This window comes from Uloborus diversus, unplaced genomic scaffold (assembly GCF_026930045.1).
Source record: "Uloborus diversus isolate 005 unplaced genomic scaffold, Udiv.v.3.1 scaffold_11, whole genome shotgun sequence".
In the NCBI taxonomy this organism is placed as follows: Eukaryota; Metazoa; Arthropoda; class Arachnida; order Araneae; family Uloboridae; genus Uloborus; species Uloborus diversus.
Window position 1 is genome coordinate 4838101 of NW_026557765.1, and position 22837 is coordinate 4860937.

General features: G+C 34.0%; 1 protein-coding gene across 1 annotated transcript in view; it reads left to right on the plus strand.

The window, feature by feature from the left end:
- LOC129232132 (uncharacterized) overlaps positions 1-11753 on the plus strand; it is a 238751-nt gene extending 226998 nt beyond the window's left edge. Inside the window, exons 2-3 of the mRNA XM_054866373.1 lie at positions 113-207; positions 10669-11753. Coding sequence (XP_054722348.1) covers positions 113-207; positions 10669-10931 — 358 coding nt within the window. The 3' untranslated portion in view covers positions 10932-11753. The remainder of the gene's footprint in view (positions 1-112; positions 208-10668) is intronic.
- The last annotated feature ends 11084 nt before the right edge of the window (positions 11754-22837 follow it).

A 22837-nucleotide genomic window follows, 5' to 3' on the forward strand; every position in this document is an offset into this window, starting at 1 on the left:
CTCTTTTGAAGTGAGTTACGGAGTTTTGATGCGTGCTGAAGCGCGTGCAATATTTTGTTCTATTTCCGACCTTTTGTCATATCTTTAATGTGTTTTTGTTTTCTCCTCTCAGAATCACCTTGGAAACAGAGAAGCCTACTAAAGTCATTGTCGAACCTGTACAGACGCCTCCGAAAGAGTATCCCGGAGAAACAGAAGAAGAAAAAGGTATGAGATAAAAAAAACCTCTTTCACCCATTTTTTTTTCAAGTTTCATTTATATTTTAATATTTAAAAACAAAATGTTGTTTTTTAAATTTAAGTTCTATATACAGGGTGGTTATAAAATAACGTGAGGTGTTCAGAGCCCTGTAGCGAGTCAAGTATTGGACGAAACATTGCCAAATTTCATGGGTATACGCAGTGTAGATCATGGGATTTCCATTTCTGAAATTAAAAAGAAAAAAAAAATAGTACCAAAAAGCGCCACCAGGGGAAATTTTGGCGTTGAGAAGGTGTATTACTGTGACTATTGAAGGATTAAATGCTTACTGACAGGGGCGTAGCTAAGGGGGGGGGGGGTTTGGGGACAAAACCCCCCCCGAAAAGTTAGCCTCAAAAAAAAAGAGAAAAAGAAGAGAGAAGAGAAAGAAAAAAAAAGAAGAAAGGGGAAAAATTCCAAGCGATTATACATATATATATATATATATATATATATATATATATATATATATATATAAGAAGTAACCCCCCCCCGAAAGTCGGGTCTAGCTACACCACTGCAGTAAGTTACTGATATAATATGCATCAATTGTATTCACAAAATATGATTTTTACCAACAAGTGAGGTTCAATATGACCAACATCGAGATTTTCCACGTACTGCATACAATGCACAAAATTTTCCACACCTCTGGGGTGGGGGGGGGGGGAAGGGGATTAATTTCGCCTACCTGTAACATTTTTCTAGTTTTGAAAAATGAGATATCGGGAACATGTAGCAGATACACAACACCGTTATACGAAATCCCGATGATTAAAAATCACAAGGTGAAAGATTGGGCGACCACGGTCTCCATGCCGTAGGAAATGCGTGACTAATAAAACTGCTATCAAAGAAATGTTGCCGCCATACACTCAGTACCTAAAGCCCAACATGGGGTGGTGCACCATCTCTTACATGAATATTATTCAGAAAGAAATCCTTTCTGACGCGTCAAAATTTCTTCCTGACGACTTTTGTTAAAATTCTTCTCTTCTTACAAATTGAAATTTCTTGTTGGTTTAATTGAACCTCATTTGTAAGCAACAATTATTTGTAGCAAAAATCTTCATGTGTGCTGCATTTTTTGGCATTTAATTCTTCAGTGTTCGGAAGTAATACACTTTTGCAGCGCCAAAATTCCCCCTGGTGGTGACTTTTGGTATTATTTTTTTAAAGCAGAAATCGAAATCCCATGGTCTGCTATGCACGCCCAATTTGGCAATGTTTCGTCCAATACTTCACTTGCTAGAGGGCTCTGAACAGCTCACGTTATTTTATAACCACCCTGTATTATGTATTATTTAAAACTTTGCCAAATAGTAGTGTAATTTTTTGCAATATTTATTGTCGCTTTAATCTATATGGTTACTCGCATACCAACATCTTTGAGTCTGAGTTTTTATATTTTCTTCAAAATATATTTATTAACTTCTCTGATGGCACCATTTCGAACGATCTAAAATTCTTTACTTTGTATTTCTGTCATTCGTAATTTTCACAAGAGTCTCGCCTATACCATGAGCCCTGATTACGATAACATAGTAAGGAAAAATATAAAAGTTTCGTACCATTTTATTTCACCCAATTTAATGCGTATACCAATGCCTGCAAGGATAGTTGCTTGATCAAAGCTACTGGCTCAGTACGCCTTACACTTCAACCAAAATTACTTTAAAACTTTTATTTTGTTGGATTTGTCCTACTATCTCCTAGCAGGAGGAAACGAAACATTTGTTCCATTTAAAAGATGTGAAAAAGTCCATTGAAGAAACTTTTCTAACTCCTGACTTAGAATACTTCCCCAGATTGGTTGTTATGTAGCCGTTTCCCGAAAAACAATGGGTGGAACAAAAGGCCGCAAAGTAGTAAATGTTTTCTTCGTACAGAAACTAAGGATGGAAATCAACCCCACGGCACAACACAAAATAGTTTACATTTTCTTCTTTACTGCGGCATAAAGCTAAGAAATAACCGCTCTTAAATAGAATTCAATATAAATGTCTATATTGTATTTTAGTTTTTAACATCCTATTCGCAACGCCAATAAACTATAGGGGGCACTGAAGCCACTGTCTATGGCGGCTGAAAAAGGTATAACAATCATATGCCTTAATGTAAAAATTGCTATTAAGTCTAGCGAAAGACAGTGATTTTTGTTCGTTTGTGTGATTTTTTTTTTCTTTTTTCTTCTTTTGAAATGAATATTTTAATTCTTACCGGTATTCTGCGCCATATAGAAAGAGATAAGGAGTCAAAAAGCAGTACTAAACGTTAAGCATAAATGCAAATCCAATAGCAAGTTGTTCTCAAGCAGCCATTTCCATAATGTTGAATTCGATCTTCATCAGTTCTTCATGAACTATTCCATTCATCATAGAAATGATTTAATTGATAAGCAAAATCTCGCTAAGATACGTCAGTTTTTTTCCTAATACTAACACAATAATCCTTAACAAATTTCGGGCGAAACTCTTAAGCCGATAATTTAAGCTTTTGTAGAGCAAAAAAGTAAAGTTGGTGCACTTAAATATTTCAGCGATTAAAATTCTCAGCTTTTATTTTTGCTATGTCAAATTCTAAATGCTCTTTCTCGGTTACACATTTTTCATTCCGTTCTGCTATAATATTTTCAAGAATATTTTTTTCATACTGTCTATTCCAATTAGATGATGTCGTAATATAAGGTTGGTTAAATCAATTATTTTTGAACTAGACGGAGATGAAAGCTCTAGTTTTGGTAACTAATGGTTTTAGATCCTCCGTTGAAGCTTTAGATTTAAAAAAAAAAAAAAAAACTCATATCCACTCAGATTAATAAGAATAGAAAACGGTACTTGATAAAATATATATCTCTTCTTTCTTTCGAAAAATGCTTCGAACAGATGAGAATATTGTGTGTTACTGTCTTGCCAGTTCGAAGTTTGATGATCCAGTTTTCTTTTGCTTACACTTTCGCCATTTACGACAATAGTCTCACTTTTTCGGGGGAAATAGTAGAAACTAACATTGTCTCGAGAAACTGAAGAATGACATTTAAGGACACAACGATTTCTGTTGCTGATAGCAAATTTAGATATCGAATGACGTCACATTAACAAAATACACAAAACAAACTGCCTATGTTTTACCTCAAAAGGTAAACGTGAGACGCAATATTTTACCCTTTTCGGTAGTTTTGTAAATCATCGCTAGGTAGCGTATTCGAGCTCTGGAGTTGCGAATTGGGAAAACATAAATTGTGCGCAAATACAGGGTTAGCAAAAAAGAATATCCCTGGTTTAAAAATTTATATCTCCTTAACTATTACACTTACCACTATAAATGATACATAAAAATAAAGATAAACGGGGAAAGTTTTTTGAACGTGCGTAACTACCTAAACGCGCACGTTCCACATTAGCAAGGGTTTTTTGGTCAGAATAGTCCTAACACGTGTATTAACTACTGTATTAGGATTGAAAACAATGTTAATGTACCTTCGGGGGGAAGGGGGGTTACCCCCCCCCTTGTGACACATTTCGCTGTGTCACTGTCGTTCCGCAACGCTGGATTGGCCTTGCAGGTGATGATGATTTCCCCTTTATGCGTTGGCCAGCCAGATCCCCAAACCTAACCCCACGTGATATTTTTTTTATGGAGTTTCGTCAAAGACAGTGTTACACCACCATTGCAAAAACTGAATCTTGGTTTTAACATTGTTGTTAATCCTATTGCAGTAGTTAATACACGTACGTGTTAAGTCTGTTGTGACCAAAATACCCCTTCCGGAAGGAATTTCTGGCTGCGCTAATGTGGAACGTGGACGTTTAAATAGTTTCATAACTTCAAAAAAAAAAAAAAAAACTTTCAGTTTATCTTTATGTATCATTTATAGTGGTGAGTGTAATAGTTTATGAGATATAAATTTTTAAAACCGGGATATTCTTTTATGCTAACCCTGTATTTGGTTTGTAAGAAAATTCTTAATTGGATTACTTTAATATAATGGTAATTATTGATAAGAAGTTTTGAAAGTTCATTCGGATTAATGCAGTGATTCTCGACAGTTTTGACATGCCCTAAACATTCAATAGGGGATGTGAACAAATAATGTCAGGCGTTTTGTTGCATTTGAGCACCTTTCCCTCTTTTTGTCACACTTCACTATACCCCTTTCCCTTTAGTTAATGATAAGAGTTTTTTGTCATTTCTGTAATTCAATACGCAATGCTTGGCGTTTATACATGAATGTCGTCAGAAATGAGAAGCTTTCCCTCGTCTTCTTTACATGGAGGGGGGGGGGGGGTTCTCGCTGAATCTCTTGATTGAAGAAAGACGCATATACACCCATAAAGAATGTTTTGAAAACAGTCAGATTTCATAGTTTCATCTAAACGCAAGGACGGATACAAGCAGGGTTGCCAGACGTCCCGGATTTCAAGGGACAGCCCCGTATTTTGAAAAATTGTCCCGCGTCCCGAGGAACATCCATACGGGACGGCTAAAGTCCCGTATTCTGGCTAATAACAGTATTTTACAAAACGAGACATTATTTTAAGTGTAAAAAATAATAAAATTTGTGAAATAAAGAGCAAAAGAAAATCATGCAAATGCAAAAATTATTATCGTTTTGATTTGTTTTGTATGTTTTTGTTTTGGCGGCAGACCATGAGGCTTATTCAGTTAGATTTCCCCATTGGCTGGTAAGGCATTAAAAAAAAGTTTTGCTCCACGATTCCCTGCAGTACTATTTCCGATAAAGTAGTCACATTTAACAAGAAAATTTTTCGATTCCACTGTTTCTCTTATAGCAAACGGAAGTAAAAAAACTAATTAGCACTTGTTCCTATCAGCGTCGATCTGTATACTGAACATCTTTCTATTACTTGCTTTATTCTCTGAGATAGTTTCTCCAAAATTGTGCTCACCCATAAACATATTGAGAGGAATCTTCCGAAAGCTATAAAAACATATTTGTTTATCACCCCTTAAAAATACACCTTAAATTGCACTCAATCTCAAAAATATCCCCCCCCCCTTTCATTCCTAGAAGCCTGTCCCGTATCCACTGTTCTTAAATCTGGTAACCCTGGATACAAGGGAGAGGCGATTGGGGGGGGGGGGATTGCCTCTCTCTTGAGGGATTCTACACTGAAAATTTTTCGATATTGAATTTTTAAAAAAACGTAATTTTAGATGATATTCAATGATGTTTATGAAGGGATGGAGGCCCCCCCCCTCCTTTTTCCCCTGTAAATGTTTCAGAATAAAAGTCCAAAAAGAAAGAAGAAGAAAAAATCATTTGCAGTTCATATTTGATGACGTGGGGGGAAAAATTTGCTCCGAATTCTTTCCTGGAAATTTTTTTCAAATTTAAATTCCACTCAAAAAAAAGCAATTTCAGACGATCTGTGATGATTCTAGGAAAATAAGGGATCGATGCCTATACTCCCGTTAATGCTGTTCCCACAGTTTTTCGATATTGAAGTTCAAAAGGCGCAATTTCAGACGACCTTGATGGATCAAAAATAAGAGGAGGGGGGGGGGGGGGGATTCGGAGCTCAACTCCGGAAGTATTTCGGAAGAAGTTGATTGCGAATAAAAGAAATATTCGCAATCAACATATGTAGCAAAGGGTAAGTAATAAAAATCAAAACGCCTCTCCCTTGAAATGTTTCTGGATCCGTCATTAGCCAAACAACAGATAAAATAAAAATAGCTTTCATGACCCACGCGTGATATCAGCATTATGTTAACCCTGACGAAAATGAGGAATCTAAAAAGTCTTCAGAATGAGAACGTCGCTTACATGTTTGTTTGAGTGAAAAAGGTTATTAAAGAATCGATAAATAATTAAATTTGGGTCAAAAATCTGTACCTCTGAGCCGGACTAAAGTAAGTCACATTATTGCTACTTTGCAGGGGAGCGAAAAAACTTTCGCCTGCTGCATACAAAGGATGGGGAGGGGGTAGTGCTCTTTTGTTCTTTTATGCTGGTAAATAACAATCAAGGATTTTTTTTAAATACTAGGAGGCGGGGGGGGGGGGGGGGGCTCTGCCCATTGCTCGCTAACGTTCACCAACCCCCGAAGATTGCTTCGCAGTCTTACTTGATTCGCAAAGATTTAAATCGTCAATCAGATAGAAACAGATTAAAAACGCATTATGAGCTAGCTCCCTTTGGATCAAAAAGCACCCCTTCCCCGGGTTTCAAAATACTTTGTACCAACTTGCAGAGCGATAAGGGCAAGGAGGCTCCTGAGCATTGCAAAACTGCTGTTGTGTACGCTTGAAAAGCCGCTTTCGTATTCGAGGTCACTAGTAATATATTTTGCTCTTTAGCTCGGGGCTTGAATTGAGTTGAGCCTATGATTTTCCGTTAAAATCGAAACGCTTAAAATTTGTGAATAAGAAAGAAGAAACAAACGAATTTAAAAGACGTAACTACGGCAACGCCAAATAAGACATCAATAATTAGAATGGAGAGGAGATTTTTCGAAGTTGAATAAAACTGCTAGTTACTTTTTTTTTCCTTTGGAGATAGAAGCTTAGTTTTCTGACCACAGGTCGAGTTAGATCTGGAGTAAAAAAAGCCGCTCTTTCCAGTGGTGTCAAAAAGAAAATTGTGGGAGAATTCCTTCACTTTTTACAGATAAGATTTAATGAAGAAAGTAGTGCCTAAATTTTAGCTAAGCCTAAAAAAGTTCGAGCTAAAAACTCAAACTCCCGCCGTATTTAAGTTAGAGCATTGAAACAAATTGCGTAGAAAACGAAAAATTCTACCCTTTCCAACGGTATATAACACTAATATGTACAAGTAATTTTTCATCCCTTTAATAACTAATTTACGCGAAATTTGACCTTAAAAAATTAATTACAAAAAAAAAAAAATAATAATTCGAATTAAAAAAAAAAACAAAACCCCAGGTGCAAACCACCGGGACTCGGAAGTAATTTTGTACAAAATTTCAAGGCTGTAGGTGCTATGTGGTCTCCTGGACGTAGGCCCGCCACAGACTTCCTTTCAAAATTTTCTTTGACCTTACTTTTTTTTTTTTTTTTTTAATATAAAGAGATAATTACGTCGTGATGACTCGATGCGGAATAAGAGTCTACGGATAAGGCTGCAATACCTGAAAATTGCCATTTTTGGACTTACATTAGTCTGGGCTTTGAGGTGAAGAAAATCATGGTTTTGTTTTTACTTTTGAAAACATTTAAGGTAAATGCACCAGTAGTGGCCACTGCTTCAGTAGTGGCCACTTTAAGGTTTATATTTTAAAAATAAGGATTCTAGGGGTCCCTGTGGATTCAAACTTGCAGGAGGTAGACCTCAGGCTATAGTGTAGTGGGCAGTTCAAGGAGGAGTAGGTAGAGCATCATGGAAAATTGTTATTGACTATTTAATACGGTCGCCTGGATTGTCGATGTTTTTTCAGTTGTCTTCTAACGCTTCTCCGTAACCAGGTATATAAACATCGTGTTGTATTATGAATAGAACAATGCTAAAAAATAATATTTTTGGAGCTGTAACCATGTTATGAAATGTGAAAGATCATGTTTGGAACGTTTTCAACTCGAAATAGTTGCTTTTTTGGCTGACAGTTTACCTGACCACTACTGGTACCAAAAAAGTTGCGAAATTCAAAAGTGGCCACCGAGTGGCCACTACTGAATCAGGAAGGTTTTTCATAAATCAACTCAATTTTCCTTTTAATATGTTGTAATCTCTTTACATAAAAACCTGCCTCATTTCTGACATAATATTATTGTGTGATCTAGTAGTGGCCACCCGGTGGCCACTTCTAAACAGCAATATGGCCACTACTGACTCATGTACATTATATAATGACCACTGATGGATCAAATTTGAGGTTTGAAAAAAATTAAACAAATTGACATTCTGGCATTTTCAAAAAATGGGACGATTAAGGAAGAGAAGGGCTATAATATGCTCATTGAATTTCAAATATGGTAATTGATAGTGTAGGCCAACAGGTTAAAAAAGTCACAAAAATATGCTTCACTGTGGCGCCTGCTAGTGCGTTTACCTGTTCTATGGACAGGCCCGGATTACTCAACAGGCCATCCCCTAGGTACATACGCCCTGGCTTAGGGGCGCATATCCCAGGGGGGGGGGGCGGAATTATTAAATAGTTTGTTGTTAAAAAAAAAAAAACAGGAATTTGACGCGCTAGTACAAAAAGAGGAGAAACATTCTACTAGAACAGAGAGAGATTGCAATCTGCTTGCTGAGCAGGTAAAAAAAATGAAGGGGGAAGGGCATAATGCTTGATCGAAACTATCCCTTTTCTAAGCAAACCAGATAATTTTTATTTTCTTAGATTTAAGCAATCATTTCTTGAAAATAGATATTTTTTTAAAGGTAAAACACTTATTAGAAGTAAGTCACACACAGTAAAATTAGAAAGAGTCATGATGTATAAAATTCCCAGTTATAATACTTGTTTATGGAACAATTTTTCCCTTTGGTAGTCTAAATCATGTCAGTAAGTATGTGTTTTGCAATTTATAATCTAATTGATTCATATTTATTTATGACTGCTAATAATCAGGGACACTCAAAATTCAAATTTTTGGGAAGGGGGAAATTATCAGTTTACCGGATAAAACTTTAAAGCTTACCGAATAAAAAATAGGAGCATGGTACTACTAGTAGTTTTCTAAATTATCTGTGACTAGCAATAATTTAGTAGTTACTAAAATTATGTTTACAATAAATAGCATAAATAATCAGAAAAAACTAAAATTTTAAATTACTTAAAAAATAATTTACCAGATAATACCAGATATTTACCGCCAAAGTTTTATGATAGGTTACAAATGTTGTAAAATTTCTGAATTTGTGAAATATGTACCATTTACGGACTTTTTAAAAATTTTACCTTCGAAAATTCTCCGATTTCTATGCTTTATCGACGCTTAAAACGTCCGTAATTAATTCTTCAGAACAATTTTATTTTCTAAAATCTTCATTAACTTAAGACATAGCTGAGAATTAATGATAATTTTTATGAGTCTCTTGAATCAACACGGATGACTTAAAATTTTTGCATCGAATGCAATCGGCAAAATTAGAAGTCTAAAAGTCCTCAACTACACAATAAGACATATAAGGATAGTAATAGCGTAAAAAATGGCCAGGATGCATAAGTTTAAGCTAATGTGTAGAATTCGATAAATATGCATGTTCTTGAATTCAAAATCCATGACCAATTGTCAATTTCCAAGATTTTTGAGCACTTTTTGCCGAAAATCATGACTTTCCATGACCATTTTTGATCAGCCGAAAGCCATGTCTTTCTAGGTGCATGGACAACCTGCCTTTAGTAATATTGAAAACTTATGCTACCAATTTCCTATATCCATTCATATACTTTGGTAAGGTGTAGTACACAAATTGTCCTAGACTTATATTGAATTGTGTACTTACTATTTTCTTATGAACTAGTGGCACCCGCACGGCTTTGCCCGTAGTAGAAAAATTAAAAGGTTTTTTGGTTCGCCTATGCATTTACAAATTATGTATGGTGACTTTCTCGCCAATTGGCTTGCCCATGTTACGGTTCCACGTTATAATAACTTGGTAATTTACTCGTCCATCTTATAATTTTGTTCGGGAAAATGTTCTTAAAATTGGAATAGAAAACGAACAAAATCGAATTTTCGAAAAATCGTTTCGAGGTGCACACCCCCATGCTAGAAACTAACTTTGTGCCAAATTTCATGGAAATCGGCCGAACGGTCTAGGCGCTATGCGCGTCACAGACATCCAGACAGACAGAGATCCAGATATACAGACAAACAGAATTTCAGCTTTTTTATTAGTAAAGATGATTTCATAGTGATAATAATTATTCAGTTCATACTTACCAAAGTTTATACGTAGAATACTTATATAAGTACATTCATTTTTTTTTACTTTTATTTTTTACATTAGCGTACAAAAAACACAAATACAAATTTTCTACTAAAAACTTTTTATGTTATCCTAAGTACGTATGTACTTTGAAGAAAGAAATGTACAATAAAAATGTGATTATTATATTAGTACTTAATGTAACTATCATATTGAATCAATTTTATCCATCAGTTATTTGAATTTAAAGTCAGTAATGTAAATTCTAAGGAAAGGATGTCAGATGGCCACTACTGACTCATGCATGTGGCCACTACTGAAAATCTCAGATTTTGGAGTGGCCATTATTGGATCAAATTTGAAGTTTGGGAAAAAAAATGGATAAAAAATTGAAATTCTGGCATTTTTAGAAAATGGGACGATTTAGGAATAGTTGGGCTATAATACGTTCATTGAGCTAAAAAATTGGAATTAATATTGTAGACCCACAGTTTAAAAAAGACATAAAATATGCTTAACTGTGGCCACTACTAGTGCGTTACCTTAACTCTTTTATTTCTTTCAGCTCGGCGACAGGAGTTTGAACTGAAGCGTAAGCTGAATCGTGCCCAAGAGGCCATGAAAGTGCAAATCGCTAAGAAACTCTTATCGCAAGAAGAGGGAATCGAAGAAGAAATAGACGTTCCTACAGAAGACGAAACAGTGTCAGACGCCAGCGAAGACGCTCTGGAGAACAACCGCGAAGAAGATAACGATTACTACTACGCATCCGCCGATGACGTCACGGAAGACGGCGAATCACAGAACGCAGACATGTCCGCGGGGTAGACGAAGTACAATTTTATTCCATTTGAGAACTTTGTGGCCATACGTTGCGTGATGTTTGGTTGCTTTACGTTGCGTTGCTAGATTTTAGGAAAATTTCAAACAAAATTTCCAAAAACAGCTATGGAAAACATTTGGCGATATTTCAGAAGCTTGGCATTGTGAGTGCTTATCAATCATATCAAGTTTCGGTCTATTTTGCAAAAAAAAAAAAAACTTTTTCCGAGGAAATCACTGTTTCGCAAAACATAATATGAATTGGTCCATGGTAATAATAAGTAGACAATATAAACTGTCAAATAAATAAAACAAGCTATTAATAGGAATTAAAAGTTCAAGCAAAATCTAAAATAATCCACTGACGAAAATAATTTTGCATTTACAATGATAAATGTATCAAGTCATTAAAAAAAAATGTAATACTTCATTAAAATGTAAAATTAAGGCCCGAGGAGCAAAACACGTCAACGATAATTTTTATGTTTTCGTCAATGCCGAACGTGAATAAGTCGTCAAGCACTGTTGAACCCCTATTCTACACCCTAATAGTTAAAATGTTACACTATGGACAAAAAACAAGTGCTTATAATCATTATCCTTTTGAAATCATTGTTAAATCAAAATTGCGGTTGTAATAATGATTCAGATCGAAAATCTCTAGAAAATTTTAAATGCCGCCTTTTGGAAATGCCGTCTTTTAATATTTGTTTTGTAATCTTTTTAGTGAACCACTTTACGGGTGGGTGAAAAAAAAAATCACTCACAATTTGTTTCATAGTTGTAACGAATTTTAAACTAGCTTTAAAAGTTATTGTTTGTAAGCATTGTATTGACGCCTGAAATTTGGTAGTTTCTATTATTTTAGAACCTCTCATCTTTTTCATTAAATATATTTTAATAACAAATGACGGATATTAAATGTTTTCAACCCTTTTAGGACCATGAACTTTGCGGTAGAGTGGAACCTAGCGATATTTTGAAAAAAAAAAAAAAAAAAAAAAAAAAAAATAGCATGCAATAAATCCGTGGTTTTGCTAATTGCATTACAATTTCAACAAATCATTGGCAAAAATTGATTCTTCAATACAAAACATATCAAACAAAATACCTCCCTCGACATGCATTTAACCAGGTGAAAAAAAAAGCCAGAGAAGATATTTTAATACATAGTACAAAAGGCTTCCTTTGTAAATGTTGTTTCTTCGCATTTGCTCTCCAATTGCAGTGAAAAACCAATTTACGGGAAGTCGAAAAGAAAAATCGTTTTTGAAATCTGCTATATTATGTTAGTGGATGCCACACGGAGAGGAAACGAATACCAGTCCTGGGTATAATGCATTAAGTCTGTAAATGGCGAGTGGCCTATAGGCAGCCCCCCCCCCCCGAAGAAAAAAAAAACATTTTATAAAATTTCTTTTAATTGGTTTGTTTCCTACTGATTAAATAATTACATTGAATATTTTTCAGATTTTATTTACTATCAAGTACGTATGTTTGCAAGACACAATTGGCAAATGGTACTGATTGAAACCGATCAAGTTTAAACTATTCCTAAAATCTGGCAACGACTCTATGTACAGGTTTAAGTTTTCGAACATTTTTTTGTAATTTGTTGTAAACTCATGTTCTAAACTGTTCTTTCGCATTTGACGTGAGAAAATGTATTCAAATATTTATCTTATAATCTCTTTAAATTTATGGTTGTCTTTCTAAATTAATTTATTATGCAGTAGACTTGAAAGTGTGATCAAAATTGAATGGATTACCATTTGATCCCATCTAAATGAGGAGTATGTAAAAAGTCGCAATTTTATCGTTGAATGAAAATGTTTGAGAGTATATTTATATACCTATATGTATATATAATAGTTTTCTTTTAATTGTTGCTTTATAAGCAATATAGTTATTTTATACTTTTAAAGCTTGAAATATGACGATTGAACAAATATTTAACAAAACTAATTTCATGACACTCAATCTTTTGATTCATTTTAAAACACTAAGATAATGTGCGGGCGTCGTTTATCATACCTGTTTCTAAATATAATGAATAGTAAGAATATGTAAATGCATAATTTATTTATTTTTTTCAAAAATTCAGAAGGTTTTTAAAAAAATATTTTACAATTCAGTTAAAATTAATAAAATAATATATCAACTTGTAGTTGAATGAATAATTATAGAAATGGTAACTGATTTGTTAGAATGTTATTATTTCAAAACGCAACACAAGTTTAGTAACTTTAGAAAGGACCCTCCCCCCCCCCCCCCGCAGGGTTTCAGGCAAGATTTTTCTCTTCTACAAGTCACATTGTAATACATCTTACACACTGCTCATGATTTTAAATATGGTAAAAAAATCGAAATCATGCTTATTATAATTTTCTATTATAGTCTACAGGGTGTCCTGAAAAAGACCGACTGTTTTCAAAAATTTATAACGGAAAAATGGTTAATGATAAAAAAATTATTTTTGCAGAAAATTCATGTGGTGGGCCGTAAGTTTCGTCTCCCAGAGTTCCAAATTTTAGTTCAAAATTTTTTCTGTAGATGGCGCTGCAGACAGTAAGCCTCTAAGTAAAAAAATAATTATTGGAATTCACCGATTTTTCCTCCGATTGTGACTTGTGGTAGCAGCGGGCTTCAGGCATTTTGAAAATATTGTTGTGTAATTTTGTTTATTAGAAAGTTTTCGAAAAACGATGATGTAATTTTCTGTCTTTCTTTGATTTACAGTCTTACAATCTGAAACGTCATCTATGGAAAAAATTTGGAACTTCGGGGGACGGAACTTAGGGCTCACCACATGAATTTTCTGCAAAATTAATTTTTTATCATTAACCAGTCTCCTGTTATAAATTTTTGAAAACAGTCGGTCTTTTTCAGGACACCCTGTATAATTTGCTATCTTTCCTAGGCAATAAGCCCATAAGCTTAATGTGCTCCAGAAAAGGCTTTTCCCCCCATGATAAATTTTTAGTTATAAAGCAGTTGCTTATTTTTTAATATCGGATTAACTTCTAGTTTAATAATTCTTTCAAAGCTAACTAGATTATAATAGGGTGTCCCACCCAGTTTCGCTAACACAAAGTTTCCATCCCCTCTGTTTTTCAGTTTCAATCTTACTTTTGATGGATGTAGTAGGGGATTTAAATGTCAGTGAAACTGCTGGTAAACCTGGATTAATCCCAATCCTACAGCTAAATGTACTTCCTTTTCTGAAGTGTTGCAATTCTTCAATGACTAAGTTGTTTCGTCAACCAATGATAAGTTTTTGCTTTTTTGATAGTTTCAACTTTCAGTACGCATAATTAACAGCATTAGAGTTTGGCTTCTATTACACAAAATAGACAGTACATATTTTGTTATGAAAATACATCAAATTATTTAGAACTGAAAGACGAAGATTTACATACAAAAAAAAAAAAAAAAAGTCAAACTTTTACAAATAAAGGTTGCCTTGCATAAATGATCTGTACGCAACATAATGTACACAGTTGGGGGGGGGGGAGAGAATCAAATTCTAATTGCTGAAATGTACAACAACAAAAATAACTTGCTGGTGTTAAATGTATTTACTTAATGCTTCCAGCCAGCTTATAAAATACATAAAACCTGTAAGTGTAATAAAACGAGCAAACTAAGAAAAGCCCGTACTTTTGAAAATTTTATTTCTAACCAGCTTTTTTAACTTCTGTTTTTCATTGCATACAATGAAATCAATTCGCAATCTTAATTTCAGTATTCTCTAAACTATAAGAGAAAACTAAATGGAAGGAAATTCTCTAAATTGCACTGATAACATTCGCATATTTGATGTACATTATGTGAGTTGAGCTCAACTGTTGTTTTGTTTTTTTTATGAGAAAACATGTCTACATTAACATTGTATAAAATGTACATAATTAAATACAATCATTAATGGATGATGAAATTTTACAATTAAGATATAATTTATTGCATTAAATTTATTTTATTGCATACACTTAAGATATTTTTTAATTGTGTGTGATGAGTTTTGTATTTGTAATAATATAATTATTAATCATTAGTTATGCATAACTTTGAACTTCAATAGCTCTCGAAATTATGAAAGAGAGAGCAAAGGTCCTTTTTTTAAACTCAATAAAATTACATTAATTGATCCAAACTCAACAATTACTGCATCCTAAGTAATGGAACTAATTATACTCATGTCCTTTACAAAAATATGATGAAACATTTCTTAAATAGGACATTTTTTTGTTTTTAAGAATAGAAAAAAAAAATCCAACATACTAAAAAAAAAATAATTAAATAGCTTAAATTACTTAAACTAATTTTCTGTGAAAATCTGTTTGTGACTACTGGAAATATTATGTACTTTTGTTAAAATAATTTAAAAAACAATAATATAATTACTCTCAACACAAAAAAATTCAGAAGGCATGAAAATCTTAACTGCCTAACAGTATATTTATACCATTTCTGCATATTGCTGTTATCTATTTCATGAATTTCGTTTATAACCATTTTTTTTATTAAAAGAAAAAAAATCTTATGTGCTTCCGTATCATATAATGAACAAATTTAAAAGCTAAACAAAAAGACCACAATTAAAAAAAAAAATAAAATTCTCAATTTTTGACTCCAATTTCAAAAAAATAAGAGTGATTGATTTGTCATTCAAATGTTTCACATCATTGTCTTTTTCACGTGAGTTTGTCATTACCCAAGTTTCGGTTTCTTATAGAAACCATTCTATAATTGCCATTGTCAACAATGTTATTTGTGATACTATATATAGTTAAGTTGGACTGTCAGATATAAATGTTTAGATTTTAGAAAAAAAAAGAGAATAAATTTTGAAACACATTCCTGGCTCATTTCTTTTTAATCATTTTTTTCAGAGCAACAAATGCTACCTTAAATTCGTAAACAATTACAGACCTTTTCGTATTAAATTAAAACTTGCAACATACAGCTGAAGAAACCTGTTCATTGGTGGAAATTTAAGTGGTAACCTGGTAAATTAACTAACTTTAAAAAAAAAAAAAAAAAAAAACATTGAATAACACAAATCAAAAATAAATGAGATACCCTAAAAATAAATTCATAATAAAGCTGTTTTGCAGATGCCTTAAGACTAGTAGGGCTAGATGAGGTCTGTGACTTCATCCACCCACTGAAATCTAACCTCAACAATGGATTTTCGAACAAATCTTGCTTGGGAGGACCCCAAGCAAGTAAGAATGTGGTCAGAGCCTGCCCCAAGGAACATTTGGTGCAAGTTTCGTAGAGATTGGAATCAACAATAAATGTCGAGCATCTCGAATGCCAACTGAGGAAACGTATGATGGCGGTTTGATCTAACCTGCTGTAATCAAGGGCCAGGAAACCACCTGAATGTTTATTCTGGTACGGACTGTGCTTCGGTCATAGCCAATTGGTCCATTCCTTTTTGAGAAAAGTTCCAGATATGTGAGAGGCACTGAAGCCTTTCTTGCACCAGCATGAGCTAGATTGTCTGCAATCTAGTTACCAGCATACACACACAAAACACACACAACTACCCACACAAACACACACAAACTCAAACACATGCATACATACAGACACCTACACACAACTACCCACACACTCATGCCTGCACACAGACACAAACGCCTACACACATACACATACCCCTACCTACCCCAAACACACATACCCCCCCCACACACAATCATGATTGCGAACATAACGAATTCAAGACGTCAAAACTCAAATTAATTTTTTTGTTTTCTTTTTGTTAGTCTTTTGTTTTCTTTCTAATGTTAAATGGAACTTCCATTGTTAGACATGATCCATATTTCATTCACTCTTTCAGGAGTCAAAGGATAGAATTCAGGTCTTCACCAGTAGTAATAAATTCACTGCGGAAAACTGAACAGAAGTTAAGGATTCTTCTTTTGAATCTTAAACTCTTATACCTGTGATGTAGATTCCGCTGCCCCTACACCCAACATTGTTCTTTCTGCTGTTAGCTTACATCTGAACAGCATCCATGGGAATGTCATAAATTCTTTCAAGAGCGATTTGCCCAAGAAACATAGGAAGGTCTCTTTGCTTGTTTATATGAGTGGTTATAGTGTCAAGGAAGGTTGGTATGTAAAGGAACTTCAGATAGTCCCCCTGAAGGAACAATTCACTGGATCAGATGATTCAACAGCACCATCAATTAGGTCATAGAAAAAACTTGGCTAAAAAGAATTTTTCTTGAGCCTTTGGTTGTTATGCCAAATAGCGAGGAAATCTGAAGCTTGATTTTATGAATCAAGATTGAGTAAATAACAAAGCTTTCAGAAGGAAATAAAAAATTTATTTTCCAATAACAAAACAAAAGTTTGATTTTTAAGTTAAGTGAATAGGATGCAGCAAAATTTATAACTAATTATATGCAGTACAATGATTACTTAGCAATATCAGGTTGTGGAAAAAATAGGGAGCTTTTTTCAAACTTCAGAATGCTGATTGATATGGCATATATACTAATAGAAAGTATTGATATAAACACAAACACTTCATCAATGGAATGCATAGCATATGTCAGTTTTATTTTCTCTTTTAAAAATGAACTTCACCTAGATCCTCATTTGTATTGATTACAGATTGAGATCAGAAAACTTTATGGGCAGCTCTTCCCATGTAACTTTTGACAGAGGGTGCATTTACAGGGTGTCCAGCAAAGGGACGATATTGGAATAAAATAAAACGGTAATGTTTTACCTGTGAAACCCATAAAAATCATATACATGAACTTAGAAATTAGTTTTAAAAAACTGCCAACAGGTGGCACTGCACAATGTAATTGCAATAGGAGTCTCTATTAATAGTGCTGCAAAGAGGTTAGTTGTTTCAGCAGTAGTTTAGTCTCCCAGATATGCTTGCATATACGCTGGAAATTATCGGTCCAACCTCTTCACAGCACTATTTATGGCGACTTTTTATTGCAATTACAGCGTGCAGCCCCCACCTGTTGGAACTTTTTAAAACTAATTTACAAGTTCCCCCGATTTTTATGGGTTTCACAATAAACCATAGACTAATAATAAGAGTAGACCGAGCTTTCCTCATTCTTGCTGTTGAAGAAAATTGGTTCATAGATGTATCATGTGACTAGTGGAAGGGCTTGGCGAAGACTTTGGCAGCATGGTTGCTAGATGGCAGCATTATCTACAGTTTGGCACTCGACATGTATTTTACGACAATGTGTTTTTCATTAAAAAAAACTTCCAGGTGCAGAGATTGAACTGTTTTTTCTTTTAATTATGCATTATTTTGACATTAGTAATAGTTTTTGATCAGTTTTCGGTAACTTTTTATTTCATTTGGAGCTGTCAGCGTTGGCGTGAACGAAATGGCGTAAACGTTTTTGCGTTAACGCAAAAAATGTACTGATCGGTATCTTAATGAAACTGTAGGTAAAAATCTTTACCACTTGCTGATTATTTCTTGGTCGCTTGCATCTTTTATTACTTAGAGTTATTGAAATTGACTAAAGAAAAATGCACAATACTATCTAAACCGAAAAACTCACTATATTAACAAAAATATTTACAACTTAGAAATAAACAAAATTTACAAATCGGACTCCATAAAAGAACATTCTTCCGTGTTCCATCAATTCTATTTTATTTTATTTCGCGCTGGCCCTTTGATCGTCTGCTACGATTAACGCCCGCTGTTGTGCTAGGATAATCCACCAGTCACATGGTTTGGTTTATGAGCAGCGAAAAGGGTTGCCATAGCTCGGTCCTACTCTTATATATTAGTCCTATGCAATAAACATACCGTTTATTTTATTCCAATATTGTCCTTTGTTTTCGAGATATTTAATTTTGAAACCAGGGAGTCCTTTGCTAGACACCCTGTAGATAGTCATATTTTTTGGTAAAAGGCCACATAGTTAAAATCAAAAAGAAGAAACATTGACTTTGTTTTGGTTAACAACAAGTCCTTCATCAAACAGGTAAGTGGAGCAAACACACTTAAGAGTTTTACACACAAGGGCAGTGAGAAGGCAAAGGGGTGTAAGTGCCAAAATTCGAGTATAATCAGTACAAATGGTAGGAAAAACCTTCTCCCCAGTTTTTAGGGAAAGAAGTGGGTACTAGGAACTTTGGTGGATGCTGCTATACATCAAGATTTAGGGAAAAACTTCAATGAAATCCTACCTAGGATCTGAACTTTAAAACAAAAGTTCAAAAAATTCAATTACATCCCTTTGCTTCTCACTACCTCATATACAAAACATGTTTCATTTCTAATCATTAAAGAATGCAAAAGAATTACAAAAGAGCAGAATTTTGGGATATGTCGGTCAAAAATCTCTAGAATTACATGGTAGAATGATAAAAGCAAAAATTGAATATTATAACAGAAAATTTTAAAAAAAAAAAAAAAAAAAAAACTGGTCGGATACAGCCCCTGCTTAATGACATTGACAACCCATGAGGATTATTTCCCAATCTCATTTGGTTTGCGAAGATTTAAGTCATTTACTAGGGAAGAATTAAGATTACATGGTAGTTACTATTGGAACAATATGAAAAATCCTGCTCTGAGCACAGCAAAACGAACATATTGTAAAATCTGAAAAGTCACTTTCAAATTTGTGGTCTCCAGTGAAATTTTACTCTTTAGTTCCAAGCTTGAAATGAGTTTAGCCTAGTATTTTGACAATTAGAAACCCTTACATCCCCTAATTTACTCAATTGAGAAAGTTGGAACAAACTTGGGGGGGGGGGGGGGGGGAAGCTCTTTTGAATGACATACACTACTATGAAGGGGTGAGGGAAATCTTTCTTACCCTCAAAAGGCAACTTATGTTGAAATTTTGAAATTTTAAGGAAAAAAAAATCACTCCAAGGCCCCCAGGGTTTGAAGTAATTTTGTGCCAAATTTCAAAGTTGTAGGTGCTATTGGGGTCTCCTGGATTGCCCAGAGCCGGGATTTGGAAGTGTGGAGGCCCTGGGGCAACGAAGGAGTGGAGGCCCCTAATCAGGGTTCGAAAAGATCATCCTATTTTCGAAAATACCCGATGCTTTGCCGTTATAACGCACACCTTGGGACCAGAGCTTTTGCGTTATACAGATCTTGGTGTTATATAGGTCATTTCACAAATTTAATATTCAGAATATATCTATATATTAGCATTTCAGAATGAGTTTTATCTGCAATGAGCATTAAAAGCACTAATTATACAATTAATCACTTCCAAATAAATATGTTTCACAATCAAAAGAAAGTGTATTATCCTGTAATTTTGCTAGTTTCATGGTTTGCATAACAGCTGCATTTTAAAGAGCCATCTGGTATTTTCTTTCACTGTGAATACTCATTTTCATTTAAAAGTTTTGGAATTACGATGGAAAAATGAAAAAAAGTGTTTCAAAATTTAATTTACCTAACCATTTTTTATGTTTGCAAGACAAAACAGAGACATTTTTTGAACTTCAAAACCTCTTTGTTTACTTTTGAAAAAGGTTGTGCGGTTTACAGAGAATTGCGTTATATAAGTCGACGTTATAAAGATTATTCTTCTGTATATCCGAATAATTTAGATATATATGTATATATCAGATATTTTCGATCCGCACTTTAATAGTAAAGACATCTTGAAGTTACTGATATTTATTTTTTTATATTATTATTATTTATAGGGGAGAAAAAACGTAAAAATTTGCTGACCCATAAAAGCTAGGATATTTTTGTAAAAATTTTATTGTGAGGGCACCTTTGTTGTGGAGGCCCTGGGGGCAATAGCCCCGCCCTGCCCTCCCCCTAAATCCGGCCCTGTGGATGCCACAGACACAATTTCCTTCGACAAAACTTTTTTTCTTCTTTCTGCAAAAAATAAAGAAATTGGGCCTTTTTTTTAACCCCTTCCCAATCAAAAACCTGGATTGACTGATGTTACTGTTCTGTTTTGAAAGATACATGACAAGTACAGAACACACAGTTATGATCAGAATAACTTTTTTTGAAGATTTTTTTGCACAACCCTGATATTTTCAGCATCCCTAACTTTTAAAATAGAAAATTTTAAAGAATAAACAAGACAAAAAAAATAAGGAAGGTATCAACAACAATGAAAGACAAAATTCAAATGATTTTTCCTTTTCAAAAAAAGGGAAAACAAATCACATTTTTAAGCAAACAATTCAACAGACTATATACACATCATGAAACATAACATGTTTGGCATTGAGGAAACAATTTAAAATTTTTTATCAGGCAATAATTTCTGTAACAGGAACCAGATTTTAGTGTTCAACTCGACTAACAAACTTCAATTTATCACAATTGTTTTTTTTTTTTTTTAATCTCTCAGTGTGAGGACTTTTTAATTATTTGCTTTAAATTTAAGATCAAAGAATATTTTTTATATTTAAAATCAAAATGCATTTCATGCAAAGCAAAGTATACATATAACAACTAAATATGTATTCCACACAAAATAAATTGATCAAAATTATATGGAAAAATAGAATTATTTACATCATATGCTTAGGAACGGAGAGTGTATAGCATTTGAAATTAGAATTTAAACAGTATTACAAATGGGCTATAAAAAATTTCGAAATACATTAGGAAAACTACTTTATATTCCTTGATTTGCATAAGCTTATTTAACAAAAATTTGGAATTTCAGGCTTTTGTCGAAAAAATTAATTTTTTTGAGTGCTTTTTAATGCAGTCTGTGGTGGATCCATAAAAATTATGAACTTTAATTTTGACTAAAAAAAAAGAACTTCAAGTATAAACTTTAACGAAGCTGTACAAAAACGATCGCCATTGCTCTCAGCCATGTTTCTTGGATCTGCCGCAGTGGCAGATCCACAGGGGGGCGATCGCCCTTCCCCCAAAAAGTTTGTAAAGCTGAAAAATTTCCGAGAGAAGACCAACAAAACCTCTCTCCCCCTCCATACGCATCACAAAAAACTGCCTACAATTATATTTTTAGGATCTTTTAATTCCAAAAGGCTTTCCAGGGGAGAGTTCCAGAACCCCCCTTTCTTAAATGTCATTGAAGATCGGCCAAAAATTTGAATTTTTGGAGCCTCAATTTCAAAAAAATCGCTAGAAAAAGATTCTTTGAATCACAATCCTTTACCTAATGTTATCAAAGTCACCCTAACAATTCCTTTTCTAAGATTCCAGTTTCAAAAAACTTCCACAGGAAGACTAAAACCTCACCTTTCCTAACATCACAAAAACTTTTTAACAATGTTTTTGGATCTTGAATATCAACTATTTCCCGGGGAAAGTTTTGAACCTCATTCCTTCGCCTAATGTTTTTAAAGAGGCAAGCCTTCAATTGCGTTGTTAGGACTTCAATTCCAAAAAAATTCGTGGGGGAGTTCTCAATCTCGAGCCATTCCCATAAAAACAACAAAGATTCTCTAACATTGCATTTTTGATGCTTCAATATCGAAAAGTTGAGAAACAGCTCTTGACCCATCCCTTCCCTTGATGCGAACCAATCGCCTTTTCAAGACTCCAATTTCGAAACATTTCCGGAGAGGAGCCCCAAAGTTCTTCTTTCCTTATCTTTCAAGATCATTTAAAGATCGACTAAAACTGCGTTTTTAGAATTGCTACATCGAAACATTCCTGAGAAAAATTCTGAACTCCATGTCTTCTGCTATGTCATCAAGGGTAGCATACAATTGCATTTATAGGACTTCAATTTCGAAAATTTTTAGTGAAGTAAGCCCCCCGAACCCCCTCATTTTTAGCATCATTAAAGATCTCTAAAATTGCATTTTTGGAGCTCTAGTACCAAAAAACAACTAGGGAGAATTCCTAAATCTTATTCTTTTCCTTCAAACCACCAAAGATGGCAAGCAGTTGTATTGTGAAAAATATAATTGAATTTCCAAACT